We start from the raw sequence: 15,553 nt of genomic DNA, 5'->3' as shown, positions 1-15,553 counted from the left end.
GTGCATCGTTCAGTGACTGCGCCCAACTCCCTCGACTCTACGACTCTGCGTAGGACGACTAGGTCCAACTCTGGCGTACCTCCACTGCGCTATGCGCAGGACGAGTTTGTTTGGGGAAGGTTGCCGGGGGCGTCAACCTCTAGTGGGGTGGCATGTGAGAGGGTGAGACCGCCTCCAATATGTGTACATTGTTCTTGTTACTGTAAATAGTCCACTACTGTGTTTTATTACTTGTCCACAAGAGGTCGCTGTTCTACAGTAAAGATTTTGGTCAAGCTGTGAGGTGACAGGACCATGGTAGCCTGTGATTGGAGCACCCGTTGCCTGGTTACAGCGTGCGCGCGGGAAGAGAAAAAATTAAAAGCGTGCGTACATTGTGAGGTGCAGTTTGTCGAGGGAGCCATCTGAGTGGAGCTGCGGAAGAGGGAAGGAGGTCATATCCTGAAGGGACCGGAGCTGGGGCGGATTCAGATTGTGACCAGATGCCCGCTGGATGGGAGAAGACTTGCTGCCGGGGATGTTGCTGAACAACCGGAGCGAGACTGGCTATTGTGTGGACAATACTGGATGCCGCTGAGGAAGTGAGGAACGGCTCTCTGTGGTACCGCACGCTGTTCTGGAGGGGCCCCTCATCCGTCAAGGCTTTCTGGCTGATCATACAGCAGACCGGTCTACAGGCACGCAAGACACCATATTTTGGCACCAAGTTACTTGGGACTGCGCTTTGGCCTGTAGTTAGACCAGATAGGGTTATGGACCGCGTCAGGCCACATCCAGCCGTCAGTAAGAACCTTCTGGGACCATTCACCTGGCTATATGGCCGCTGTTCTTCATACGTGTCCCTTATTGTATTGGGTCTGGGGGGATAGAGTCAGTGTTGTTCAGTCTGTAAGCTGGTGTGCCGCACCGCCCGTACTCAGATCACTCTCCCTTCAAGTAGCGGTGTTAATAGGTAACAAGAGGCCAGTTCATGAGGCCTGCCCGTTAGGTAAAAGCATAGTTTATTATAGTAGCGCCCTTTGGGGAGTACAGCGCTGTACAGCACAAGGGCCTCCGCCATCTGGCTGAGTGTATGTCCGTTTTGTTGGGTTACCCATTGTTTGTGGTCACATGGGCCACAGTGCTTTAGTAAAATTCAGTTTGCACCTGAACTGGTGTCGGAGACGTTTTCCTTGTTCGTGACTTCGCTGTATCCTGGGGAGCCCACCCCGCTACACGGCTTACACAATGACCGGGAATTACAAGCAAAGCCAGACTCCATGTACATACAGGTGTTTCAGGGTTTTTGCCCCTCATCAGTGTACAGTAGGAGTCTGGATTTGGTAGTGAGAGTCCTGGGATGGGGGTCAGAAGCGCTTATTTGCATATTACCCAGAGGAGCGTGCGTGGCCATTTGAGTCTCCCCACTTAGTTTATAGTAGAGTTGCTCTCCCTAAGGAGGAAAGATAGCGTTTCTGACCCCCATCCCAGGCCTCTCACTAGCAAATCCAGACTCCTACTGTACACTGGTGAAGGGCAAAAACCCTGAAACAGCTGTATGTATATGGAGTCTGGCTTTGCTTTGAATTCCCGGTCATTGTAACAAGGCTTGTATAAAAAGTCTGCCTTTCAATAGGTGGCACTGTGGAGGATTTATTCCATCTCCCTTATTTAGAAGTTGGCAAATTCCGGACAGATATGTTGCTTCACTGCCCTTGGTCTCATCAGCCTTAGGGGCGAGTTCCTCGCCACCATCTGCTTGCTGTGTAGGAACACGCTGAATTGAGGTGGTCTCCATCCCACCATTCGTACTGACTGGACGGTCCTGTGTAGGGCTTCTCTGACGCTGACGCCTGTACAAAGTCCGATCCTGATGGGGACTCCAGCTGCTCATTACCTATTACCATCTGCATCTTGTGTAGAAGTGGTCTGAATTGACGGGGTCTCATCTCCGCAGTTTGTATTACTTGAACATGTCTGTGGAGGACTGTTCTGAGTGGCTGATATTGCTTGTACAGCGTCCGATCCCGATGGGGCTTCCAATTCTTTATTTGAAGGCGGCACACTTTCCAAGTCAGCGTGCACCCCTACCTCGCTGGAGGCCAGCGCTCCCAGGTCTCCACCGGTGACCAGGGCGGGTAATGACGAATCAGACGTGTCACCTGCTACAGACACAATAGCGTTATCTACCTGATTTACCTTCTGCAACGCCCTCATCTGCTCCTCAGTAATGCAGGTCACGAAGATTTTGATCCCTGGATAGGTTTGATTATTGTCTCTCTCAGCTTTGGAGGCCTCTCTTTCGCCCACATGTCTTACCTATGCTTCTCTGTTACTGTCAAGTAACAGAGAAATGTTGTCTTCTTTGACCGTTTGCCCGGTAAAGAATTTCTCGACAGCAGCTTTAGAGACTTATATTTGCGCAAGTTTGCATTTTAAGTACTTCCATTCTCGTGACGGTCGATGTGGGGACTTTCTGATGTCTCGGTGATCTCTACAGACTTGGACTTACATCATACGGATTAGATTCAACATGGCCCTTTTGGAGATGGGTACTATATTTCTAGTGCGGTCCTTGAAGATTTCTTTATGGAAGCCAAGCGCTCTTCTGTAGGCTTTGGGTGACGTGAACATGGCGAAGCCTTCTCTTGTCCTTTTACCGTCTCTGTCCAGAAGGAAAGTGATGCGAAAGTCTTCCATGTGAAGGTTGAAGAAGGACTTGATGTCTTCTTTGTCAGCACTGAGGCTCAGGTTAATAAGATACTTGTAGTATTCGCGCCTGGGTCATCTTCTCCCAATTGGGGACCTGCTCAGCTGTCTTTTATGGTTAGCTGGATGTGGAGGATAGCGCTGCCTCAATGCCACCTCATCTCCAGCATTGTGGTCTTACTCCTGCTCATCAGAAGGCTTGAATATTATCTCGCGTCCTTTGCTCTGTTAACAAAATCAGACTGAGTGCCCCTTCAATTTGAACCTCTCATTCTCGCCACCAACACTTCTCCAGAGCAGCACGAGTCCTCTGGAACGGGCTACCCCAAACTATCCGGGTAATCCCCAACACTTTAGGTGTGCTCTAAAAATGCACCTCTTCAGGGAGACATACCATATCCCCTAAACAAACCCCTCTGTATGCCTCCTGATAACATGCTCCCTGACCTACTGACTGCAATCTCTGCTAGCCATCATAAACTGCTCCTGCAGTCACACCGATTCAGCCACTATGCGGCCATACTATGCCCATCTCCAGCCCCTTTACCTTCTGTATCCCCCCATTATCTGTAGTATGGAAGCTCGTTGGAGCCCCACACCCCTACTGCCTTCATCAGCTGATCACTATATGGAATCAGGGTTTTGTTTCTGTTCCCCGTCTTGCAAGCACTGCGGAATATGTTGGCGCTATATAAATAAAGATTATTATTACATTTTATGAAACGTTTAAATTTGTACTTTACTAACAGTAGAAATATCTAAAAGATCCAAAACACTGAGGCAGAAAATTTTGTGAAAACCAGTCTCAAGACTTTTGGCCATGACATCAGCTGCAGTTCCTAATATTTCCCCATCATGTTTAATATCTGTGGACTCATATTGACTCCCTAAGGACTTTTATTCACTTGCGTTTTTTTGTGCATTGCGTTTTTCACATTAGAAAGTCTCATTGACACTTGAAAAAAAAACGCATTGAAAAAAAACCCCACTAGTGGGTAAAAGCCCTAAAAAAGAAGGCTTTTAGTGTCTTTAGCACAGTTGTTCTGTATGCAATCAGCCCGGCCCTATCACATGGTGTGGAGTGTTATGGGGGTGTGGCTAGAACATTCTAATTATGTGACGCCAGCCCACAACCTTTCTTAGAAACCTGACACAGCAGCGATCTCCTCAGCCCACATCTTGGCCAATCTCATTCCTGAAAGGTCTTGCATTCTTTTTCATTTTGTAACCAATTTCTGGTGTATTTCATGTCCTCTTTAGATTGTCTTCAGAGAAATAAGGACTGAACTTATAAACGTTTTAAGCTTGTAAGAACTGATAGTTCCTGAAAAAGCGTCAACCCCTTGCCTACTGGAAGACAGGGAGTGCCCATGTGCTGCAGTAGGTTACCAGAATGTAGACATCTGACCTGCCTTACAATAGAATAAGCTGGCGGTGGCAGCGGGTATTTGGGGTGTGATTTATGTTCCATCTGTCAACGAATGCAGGAGTAAGGGAGTGAAATAAGATCAGTGCCTACTGGTCATATCCGTGTCACATGCTTCCAGAAGCCTGGTTTTTCACATTTACTGGCAGCGGTGGGATGTGTTGCCACCTCTACCTGACAGTGTAGAGACTGTTTTTTAACTATAGATCTTGACCATGTCCCCTTGTTACAGTCCCAGGTATCCATAGATGACAGGAAAGGTCTCTGGATCCTCTTTTAAAGTGTACCTGCACTTTCTAGTGACTTTTCAAAATAAGCTGCAGTGTGTGTGCACGCAGAAGGAATAACACTATATCTCACCATCACATGACTGGTATCCTGTATTTATCATCAATTTTTGCCCTGATGTGTATGATGTCTACATACACTGTACAAATGGGAGTAGAGATCCTGCTCTCCTACACCACCAGCACAGAGATAGGGAAGAGATCCTGCTCTCCCATGTGTACGGTGTATGGAGACATCATAGAAGCAGTCTACACCCACCAGCTCAGAGATAGAGAAGAGATCCTGCTCTCCCATGTGTACGGTGTATGGAGACATCATAGAAGCAGTCTACACCCACCAGCTCAGAGATAGAGAAGAGATCCTGCTCTCCCATGTGTACGGTGTATGGAGACATCATAGCAGCAGTCTACACCCACCAGCTCAGAGATAGAAGAGATCCTGCTCTCCCATGTGTACAGTGTATGGAGACATCATAGCAGCAGTCTACACCCACCAGCTCAGAGATAGAAGAGATCCTGCTCTGCCATGTGTACAGTGTATGGAGACATCATAGCAGCAGTCTACACCCACCAGCTCAGAGATAGAGAAGAGATCCTGCTCTCTCATGTGTACGGTGTATGGAGACATCATAGAAGCAGTCTACACCCACCAGCTCAGAGATAGAGAAGAGATCCTGCTCTCCCATGTGTACGGTGTATGGAGACATCATAGAAGCAGTCTACACCCACCAGCTCAGAGATAGAGAAGAGATCCTGCTCTCCCATGTGTACGGTGTATGGAGACATCATAGAAGCAGTCTACACCCACCAGCTCAGAGATAGAGAAGAGATCCTGCTCTCCCATGTGTACGGTGTATGGAGACATCATAGCAGCAGTCTACACCCACCAGCTCAGAGATAGAGAAGAGATCCTGCTCTCCCATGTGTACGGTGTATGGAGACATCATAGCAGCAGTCTACACCAGCCAGCTCAAAGATAGGGAAGAGATCCTGAAAGAGATAGGGAATGTCTCCATGTGTGCAGTGTATGGAGACATCATAGCAGCAGTCTTCACCCACCAGCTCAGAGATGGAGAAGAGATCCTGCTCTCCTATGTGTGCAGTGTATGGAGACATCGAGAGAGAGAGAGAGACACACATCGAGAGAGAGACATCGAGAGAGAGAGAGACATCGAGAGACAGAGAGACATCGAGAGACAGAGAGACATCGAGAGACAGAGAGACATCGAGAGACAGAGAGACATCGAGAGACAGAGAGACATCGAGAGACAGAGAGACATCGAGAGACAGAGAGACATCGAGAGAGAGAGACATCGAGAGAGAGAGACATCGAGAGAGAGAGACATCGAGAGAGAGAGACATCGAGAGAGAGAGACATCGAGAGAGAGAGACATCGAGAGAGAGAGACATCGAGAGAGAGAGACATCGAGAGAGAGACATAGAGAGAGAGACATCGAGAGACAGAGAGACATCGAGAGAGAGAGACATCGAGACAGAGAGACATCGAGACAGAGAGACATCGAGAGAGAGAGACATCGAGAGAGAGAGAGAGACATCGAGAGAGAGAGAGAGACATCGAGAGAGAGAGAGACATCGAGAGAGAGAGAGAGACAGAGAGACATCGAGAGAGAGAGACATCGAGAGAGAGAGACATCGAGAGAGAGAGACATCGAGAGAGAGAGACATCGAGAGAGAGAGAGACATCGAGAGAGAGAGAGAGACAGAGAGACATCGAGAGAGAGAGAGAGACAGAGAGACATCGAGAGAGAGAGAGAGACAGAGAGACATCGAGAGAGAGAGAGAGACAGAGAGACATCGAGAGAGAGAGACATCGAGAGAGAGAGACATCGAGAGAGAGAGACATCGAGAGAGAGAGACATCGAGAGAGAGAGACATCGAGAGAGAGACATCGAGAGAGACAGAGAGAGAGAGAGAGTCCTGCTCTCCTATGTGTACAGTGTATGGAGACATCATAGCAGCAGTCTACACCCACCAGCTCAGAGATAGAGGAGAGATCCTGCTCCCCTATGTGTACAGTGTATAGAGACATCATTAGCAGCAGTCTACACCCACCAGCTCAGAGATAGAGAAGAGATCCTGCTCTCCTATGTGTACAGTGTATGGAGACATCATAGCAGCAGTCTTCACCCACTAGCTATGAGAGAGAGAAGAGATCCTGCTCTCCTATGTGTATAGTGTATGAAGACATCATAGCAGCAGTCTGCACCCTCCAGCTCAGAGATAGAGAAGAGATCCTGCTCCCCTATGTGTACAGTGTATGGAGACATCATAGCAGCAGTCTACACCCACCAGCTCAGAGATAGGGAAGAGATCCTGCTCTCCTATGTCTACAGTGTATGGAGACATCATAGCAGTAGTCTACACCCACGGGCTCAGAGATAGAGAAGAGATCCTGCTCTCCTATGTGTACAGTGTATGGAGACATCATAGCAGCAGTCTGCACCCTCCAGCTTAGAGATAGAGAAGAGATCCCGCTCCCCTATGTGTACAGTGTACGGAGACATCATAGCAGCAGTCTGCACCCTCCAGCTTAGAGATAGAGAAGAGATCCGGCTCTCCTATGTGTACAGTGTACGGAGACATCATAGCAGCAGTCTACACCCACCAGCTCAGAGATAGAGAAGAGATCCCGCTCTTCTATGTGTACAGTGTACGGAGACATCATAGCAGCAGTCTACACCAGCCAGCTTAGAGATAGAGAATAGATCCCGCTCTTCTATGTGTACAGTGTATGGAGACATCATAGTAGCAGTCTACACCCACCAGCTCAAAGATAGAGAAGAGATCCTGCTCTCCTATGTGTACAGTGTATGCACACATCATAGCAGCAGTCTACACCCACCAGCTCAGAGATAGGGAAGAGATCCTGCTCACCTATGTATACAGTGTATGAAGACATCATAGCAGCAGTCTGCATCCTCCAGCTCAGAGATAGAGAAGAGATCCTGCTCTGCTATCTTTATAGTGTATGGAGACAGCATAGCAGCAGTCTTCACCCACCGGCTCAGAGATGGGGGAGCAGAAGCTCTTCTTTCTTTCTGCATGTGATAAAAAACAGCGATAACTCATACATTTTCTATACTGAGAGAGTTATCTGTGGTGTTACATAGTACTGCTGGATCACACACTTTTCAGTTTATTGCAGATGTTGGTTCACATATTCAGTTGCCATCGCTTATTACCCTGGAGGCCAGCCCATCTGCCGGCCACCAATCACGTGCACATGGAGGTGATAGACGGACTGTGCCCCCTGCTGGCCATCATTGATAACTGTAAAAAGAGTAAAAATAAGTAGTAAGGGAGGGCAGATGGACATTATTACACAACCCCTACTGTGGATATGAGAAAGAACAAGAGAACGCTTTGGTAGGCTAGAGGACCAAACAACAACAACAACAAAAAAATACTTGGTACTAGATAGAGGTCTGTATATCTCAGCCGAGAGAAATTACAGGATGTAATATATCCACTAAACAGTGGAGAGCAGCATGGCTGGTGAAACACTGGAAATCATAGGAATGACAAAGGCCATGACAAAGGCCCTCACTCACTGACTGACTCGCCACTAATTCTCCAACTTCCCGATGTCGTAGAAACATGGAATATGGCACAAGCATAGATTATGTCCAAAATAGGAAAAGCTAATGGGTCCCAACTCGATTATTGAACTATAAGCGCAAAAGAATTAGCGTCCAAATTTTACGTATGGAATCTAATTCTCTCACTTCCTGATGCAACAAATAATTACACAAATTTTTACCGCACGAATGTGAAATTTGCCATGACCATTCTTTGCGTACTAAATATTGGAAATTTAAAGGGTTGCAACTTGATTATTCAATCCTATGCATACAAGTAAGTGACCCCCCTATGTAATGTAACTTACACACATCTGTACTGCAGAAACTTGAAATTTGGCCTGACCATTCCTATGTTATGTAACTAATAACATGTCTGCACCCCGCAATATATGAGACAGTTATCTTCTCAGCAAAACAAAACGCATTTAGAAATAGGAGTATATACTGACAGGAATAAAACTGACTGTCGTATGTATTGGAAGACTGTAAAGTACAAAAGGAAGTGGACATGGACTGCTGGGATGGAGTATGCCTTTAAGTATAACAAGGGGCTGCAATCTTCAGTCTGGGGAGGAAATTTGAATAAAAAGGGGCGTTACCTTTCAGGGTAAAAATGAGGAGAGTGCGTGATGTGGACATTCTGTGGGGTGACATTTTTACATACAGTCTGAGATAAATCTCTCTCCTATCTGTCTATACACTGAGGGGAATCTATCTGATCTGTGTGTTATGAGGAGAGTGTGAGAGGTGGACATTCTGTGGGGTGACATTATCACATACAGTCTGAGATAAATCTCTCTCCTGTCTGCCTATACACTGAGGGGAATCTATCTGATCTGTGTGATGAGCAGCGTGTGTGAGGTGCACATTCTGTGGGTGACATTATCACATACAGTCTGAGATAAATCTCTCTCCTGTCTGCCTATACACTGAGAGGAATCTATCTGATCTGTGTGTTATGAGCAAACCAGCAAACCAATCCTAGGGGATCATCATCCACATCAGAAACTTCCCCAACCAGAAACCAACCCAAGGGGATCATCATCCACATCAGAGACTCCCGCAACCAGGAACCAATCCTACGGACTCATCCATATCAGATACTCCCCCAACCACAAACCAATCCTAGGGTATCATCATGCACATCAGAGACACCCCCTAACCAGCAACCAATCCTAGGGAATCGTCATCCACATCAGAGACTCCTCGAATGTTAGGATTGAATTAGTATTTCAGGAAGAAAACCTAAGAGATGTATGCAATGTGTTTTGGACCCCAGAGAGACTTCTTCAGGCTGTAAGGGTCTCTTTTTTTCGTTTTGTGTAATTGCATGTGCACACGGAGCATTTTTTTATGTTGTCCTCAATCAGTAAAGATTAAATACTAATTTAATCCTAACATCGCAAGAGGCTGGTGATGCCCTAGGCTAGGTTGCTGGTGGGGGAAGCCTCTGTTGTGGCTGGTGATTTCCTAGGATTGGTTGCTGGTTATGGGAGTCTCTGACGTGGATGATGTTCATCTAGGATTGGTTACTGGTTGGAGGAGTCTCTAAGGTGGATGATGATCCCCCAGGATTGATTCCTGGTTGGAGGAGTCTCTGATGTGGATGATGATCCCCTAGGATTGGTTGCTGGTTGGGGGAGTCTCTGATGAGGACTATGATCCCCTAGGATTGGTTGCCGGTTGGGGGGGGGGAGAGTCTCTGATGTGGAGGATTATCCCCTAGGATTGGTTGCTGGTGGGTGGAGGGAGATTCTGATATGGATGGTGATTTCCTACGATTGGTTGTTGGGTGGGGGAGTCTCTGATGTGGACTATGATCCCACAGGATTGATTCCTGGATGGAGGAGTCTCTGATGTGGATGATGATCCCCCAGGATTGATTCCTGGTTGGAGGAGTCTCTGATGTGGATGATGATCCCCCAGGATTGGTTGCTGGTTGGGGGAGTCTCTGATGTGGACTATGATCCCCTAGGATTGGTTGCCGGTTGGGGGGGGGGGGGAGTCTCTGATGTGGAGGATTATCCCCTAGGATTGGTTGCTGGTGGGTGGAGGGAGATTCTGATATGGATGATGATTTCCTAGGATTGGTTGCTGGGTGGGGAAGGAAGGGGAATGGGTCTCTGACGTGGATGATGATTTCCTGAGATTGGTTGCTGGTTGGGGGAGTCTCTGATGTGGATAATGATCCCCTAGGATTGGTTGCTGCTTGGGGCGAGTCTCCGAGATGGCTGGTGATTCCCTAGGATTGCTCGCTAGTGGGGGGAGTCTCTGATGTGGATCATGATTCCCTAAGATTGATTGCTGGTAAGGGGTGTCTCTGATGCGGATGGTGATCCCCTAGGATTGGTTTGTGGTTGGAAGAGTCTCTGATGTGGATGATGATTCCCTAGGAGTGGTTGCTGGTTAGGGGTGTCTCTGATGTGGATGGTGATCCCCTAGGATTGGTTTGTGGTTGGGGAAGTCTCTGATGTGGATGATGATTCCCTAGGAAAGGTTTGTGGTTGGAGGAGTCTCTGATGTGGATGATGATTCCCTAGGATTGGTTCCTGGTTAGGGGTGTCTCTGATGTTGATGATGATTCCCTGGGATTGGTTGCTGGTTAGGGGTGTCTCTGATGTGGATCGTGATCCCCTAGGATAGGTTTGTGGTTGGAGGAGTCTCTGATGTGGATGATGATCCCCTAGGCTTGGTTGCTGGTTAGGGGTGTTTCTGATGTGGATGATGATTCCCTAGGATTGGTTTGTGGTTGCGGGAGTCTCTGATGTGGATGGTGATCCCCTAGGATTGGTTGCTGGTTGGAGGAGTCTCTGATGTGGATGATGGATCCCCTAGGATTGGTTGCTGGTTAGGGGAGTCCCTGATGTGGATGATGATCCCCTAGGATTGGTTGCTGGTTGGGGGGAGTCTGTGATGTGGATGATGATCCCCTAGGATTGGTTTGTGGCTGGAGGAGTCTCTGATGTAGATGATGATTCCCTTAGATTGGTTGCTGGTTGAGGGTGTTTCTGATGTGGATGATGATTCCCTGGGTTTGGTTTGTGGTTGCGGGAGTCTCTGATGTGGATGGTGATCCCCTAGGATTGGTTGCTGATTGGAGGAGTCTCTGATGTGGATGATGATCCTCTAGGATTGGTTGCTGGTTAGGGGAGTCCCTGATGTGGATGATGATCCCCTAGGATTGGTTGCTGGTTGGGGGGAGTCTGTGATGTGGATGGTGATCCCCTAGGATTGGTTTGTGGTTGGAGGAGTCTCTGATGTGGATGGTGATCCCCTAGGATTGGTTGCTGGTAGGAGGAGTCTCTGATGTGGATGATGATCCCCTAGGATTGGTTGCTGGTTAGAGGTGTCCCTGATGTGGATGGGGATCCCCTAGGATTGGTTGCTGGTTGGGGGGAGTCTCTGAAGTGGATAGTGATCCCCTAGGATTGGTTGCTGGTTGGGGGGAGTCTCTGATGTGGTTGATGATCCCCTAGGATTGGTTTGTGGTTGGAGGAGTCTCTGATGTAGATGATGATTCCCTAGGATTGGTTTGTGGTTGGGGGTAGTCTCTGATGTGGATGATGATTCCCTAGGATTGGTTTGTGGTTGGAGGAGTCTCTGATGTGAATGATGATCCCCTAGGATTGGTAGCTGGTTAGGGGTGTCTCTGATGTGAATAATGATCCCCTATGATTGGTTTGTGGTTGCGGGAGTCTCTGATGTGGATGGTGATCCCCTAGGATTGGTTGCTGGTTAGGGGAATCCCTGATGTGGATGATGATCCCCTAGGATTGGTTTGTGGTTGGGGGAGTCTCTGATGTGGATGATGATCCCATAGGATTGGTTGCTGGTTAGGGGTTTCTCTGATGTGGATGGTGATCCCCTAGGATTGGTTTGTGTTTGAAGGAGTCTCTGATGTGGATGGTGATCCCCTAGGATTGGTTGCTGGTTAGGCGTGTCTTTGATGTGGATGGTGATCCCCTAGGATTGGTTGCTGGTTTGGGGAGTCTCTGATGTGGATGGTGATCCCCTAGGATTGGTTGCTGGTTGGGGGGAGTCTCTGATGTGGATCGTGATCTTCTAGGATTGGTTGCCGGTTGGGGGGGAGTCTCTGATGTGGATGATGATCCCCTAGGATTGGTTTGTGGTTGGAGGAGTCTGATTGATGTGGATGGTGATCCCCTAGGATTGGTTGCTGGTTAGTGGTGTCTCTGATGTGGATGGTGATCCCCTAGGATTGGTTTGTGGTTGGAGTAGTCTCTGATGTGGATGGTGATCCCCTAGGATTAGTTGCTGGTTAGGCGTGTCTCTGATGTGGATGGTGATCCCCTAGGATTGGTTGCTGGTTAGGGGTTTCTCTGATGTGGATGGTGATCCCCTAGGATTGGTTTGTGGTTGAAGGAGTCTCTGATGTGGATAGTGATCCCCTAGGATTGGATGCTGGTTAGGCGTGTCTTTGATGTGGATGGTGATCCCCTAGGATTGGTTGCTGGTTAGGGGAGTCTCTAATGTGGATGGTGATCCCCTAGGATTGGTTTGTGGTTGGAGGAGTCTCTGATGTGGATGGTGATCCCCTAGGATTGGTTTGTGGTTGGAGGGGTCTCTGATGTGGATGGTGATCCCCTAGGATTGGTTGCTGGTTAGGCGTGTCTCTGATGTGGATGGTGATCCCCTAGGATTGGTTGCTGGTTAGGGGTGTCTCTGATGTGGATGGCGATCCCCTAGGATTGGTTGCTGGTTAGGGAGGGGGGGGGGGGGGGGAGTCTCTGATGTGGATGGTGATCCTCTAGGATTGGTTGTCGGTTGGGTGGAGTCTCTGATGTGGATGGTGATCCCCTAGGATTGGTTGCTGGTTAGGGGTGTCTCTGATGTGGATGGCGATCCCCTAGGATTGGTTGCTGGTTGCGGGGGGGGGGGGGGGGGAGGAGTCTCTGATGTGGATGGTGATCCCCTAGGATTGGTTAGTGGTTGGCGAAGTCTCTGATGTGGATGGTGATCCCCTAGGATTGGTTGCTGGTTAGGGGAGTCTATGATGTGGATGGTGATCCCCTAGGATTGGTTTGTGGTTGGAGGAGTCTCTGATGTGCTGGAGGACTTCATGCGAGTTTGTTTCATTTATTCATCCTCACTATATATAAAGGAAGCGCATACCTGGTATTTTCTGATTATCTCCCATAAGTTTGGTTAGAGATATGACTATATAAATATATACACTCACCCATCCGGTATCCATCGGCCAGGCCTTCCTTCTGTGCCAGGTGACTGGCTGTGACCAACAGATGACCCAGCAGCTGAGCAAATATAAAGCAGGCAATAAAAACTCTACTGACCGATTTTCTCACTAAAATGTCCAATCCATCCTGAATGCAGCAGCGAATCTCAACTGTCTGTCCTATACCGAAACTACCACCCTGTGCCAATCATTGCGCCCAAGACTCCATCCTGTGCCAGTCACTGTACCTATGCCTCTACCCTGTACCAGCTATTGCAGCGACGCCTGCCCCCTGTGCCAGTCACTGAAGCGACGCCTCCCCCCTGTACAAGTCACTGAAGCGACGCCTTCTCCTTGTGCCAGTCACTGCAGCAACGCCTCCCTCCTGTGCCAGTCACTGCCCCGGCGCCTCCCCCCTGTGCCAGTCACTGCCCCGGCGCCTCCCCCCTGTGCCAGCCATTGCCCCGGAGCCTCCCCCCTGTGCCAGCCACTGCAGCGATGCCTCCCCCGTGCCAGCCACAGCAGCGACGCCTCCCCCCTGTGCCAGCCACAGCAGCGACGCCTCCCCCCTGTGCCAGCCACAGCAGCGACGCCTCCCCCCTGTGCCAGCCACAGCAGCGACGCCTCCCCCCTGTGCCAGCCACAGCAGCGACGCCTCCACCCTGTGCCAGTCACTGCCGCGGCGCCTCCCCCCCTGTGCCAGCCACTGCCCCGGTGCCTCCCCCCCTGTGCCAGCCACTGCAGCGATGCCTCCCCCGTGCCAGCCACTGCAGCGATGCCTCCACCCTTTGCCAGCCACAGCAGCGACGCCTCCTTCCTATGCCAATCACTGCACCCATGGAATGTGGATTAGGCCTCCAGACCAAGTCATTTCAGGCAGTACACGTCTGGGTCTTGTATAAACGGCGGGGTGAGCAGTAACAGAAGTCTTGGCCGCCACTTGTTCTGGACGGAATCTCCACTTATAGAGGTTATATATAGTCAGGGGTCGCTAATGGTGGATATATATGTATATTCAGGGCTTACATGTAGACAGAGGTCAGAAGTAGTCAGATAACCTCCCCATTTATAGTTAAAGGTCACTAGTGGGGGTTATCAGACAACTACTGGCCACTGGCAATATATATCCCCCTCCACACAGTGCTAGCCCCTATCTACAGTCACTAGTGTGTGTGTGGGGGGGATAGTTAGCCATGGGCCAATAGTGATGGAGGTTATATATAGTCAGAGGTCACTAATGGTGGATATATATGTATATTTAGGGGTCACCTATAGTCAGGGATCACTTGTGGGGTTTATATATAGTCAGGGAGCCAGGAGTGGTTTGATAACCCCCCCCCCCCCCCACATCTATAGACAGGGGTCACCAGTGGTGGATATATAATATTATTCAGGGGTCACTAGTAGTAGGGATTATCTATGGTCAGGGGCTGGTAGTGGGAGAAATATATAGTCAGTGGTTACTGGTAGGGGGGGGTCCTCTATAGTCCCTGGTTATCTATCTATATCCTCTACTATTGACCCTTGACTATAGACACGCCCCCCCCCCCCCTCATCGACAGTCAGGGGGTCACTAGTAGTGGGGAAAATATATAGGCAGGGGTAACTAGTGGGGGGGAGGGGGGAATCTATAGTCAGATAACCCCTCACTAGTGACCCCTGACCATAGATTGGGGGTTATCCAGTCAGGGGTCACTAGTGGGGGTTATCCTGAATGTCAGTGTAGTGCCATGAGACATGGGAGCAGAACACCCACCATGGTGCCTCACCTGGGCTTGTGAGGTTGATAACTGGACGCTAGAGGACTGGCAACATTTTTTGTGGTCTGGTGGTACTGTTACTCAATTGTCTGGTAGGGTTGGTGGCGCAGACCCCATGGACCCCAGCGGTCAACAAGGCACTGTGCAGACTGGGATGTTCTCATGGAATGGTTTGGGTCTACTGCTCCGCCTAAATCAGTCATTGCCCACTCCGTTTCACCGCTTGGTGACCATTTGCAACCCTCCATAGACTTCATGTCCCCCACAATGATGGGATACTCCAGCAGGATAATGCACCATGTGGTTGGGCCCAAGTTGTCCAGAATTGGTGCTAGGAGCATTATGGAAGGTCCCATCAGCCCAACCAAGCACTTTTGGGATGTGGTGTAGAGGTCCATTAACGGCTGAGATTCTACGGAGCTACGAGGGCTATCCACACGGCTCAACACCCTTCCAGACGTCTTCCATCCACTTGTGGAATCAATGCCACGTGGAGCTGCTGAACGTCCCTGTGCTAGATGGGTCCTACCCGATGTTAGTGCCTCTCCTATGACTTTTGGCACGTCATTGTAAATATTCAGGAATCAACAGGGGGA

At 49.2% G+C, this 15,553-nt stretch overlaps 1 protein-coding gene across 2 annotated transcripts in view; it reads right to left on the bottom strand.

Annotated features, from left to right (window-relative positions):
* Positions 1-7,542: 7,542 nt before the first annotated feature.
* Positions 7,543-15,553, bottom strand: part of HINT2 (histidine triad nucleotide binding protein 2) — a 14,364-nt gene continuing 6,353 nt past the window's right edge. For both annotated transcript variants that reach the window (XM_066602177.1, XM_066602178.1), the window contains 2 exons: positions 13,204-13,276; positions 7,543-7,692 (listed from right to left, as the gene is read on the bottom strand). In XM_066602177.1, coding sequence (XP_066458274.1) covers positions 7,601-7,692; positions 13,204-13,276 — 165 coding nt within the window. In that variant the 3' untranslated portion in view covers positions 7,543-7,600. The remainder of the gene's footprint in view (positions 7,693-13,203; positions 13,277-15,553) is intronic.

The sequence above is a fragment of the Eleutherodactylus coqui genome, chromosome 5 (assembly GCF_035609145.1).
Source record: "Eleutherodactylus coqui strain aEleCoq1 chromosome 5, aEleCoq1.hap1, whole genome shotgun sequence".
NCBI lineage: Eukaryota > Metazoa > Chordata > Amphibia > Anura > Eleutherodactylidae > Eleutherodactylus > Eleutherodactylus coqui.
Note: the sequence above shows the minus strand (reverse complement) of the source record. Positions and strands in the feature narration are given on the sequence as shown.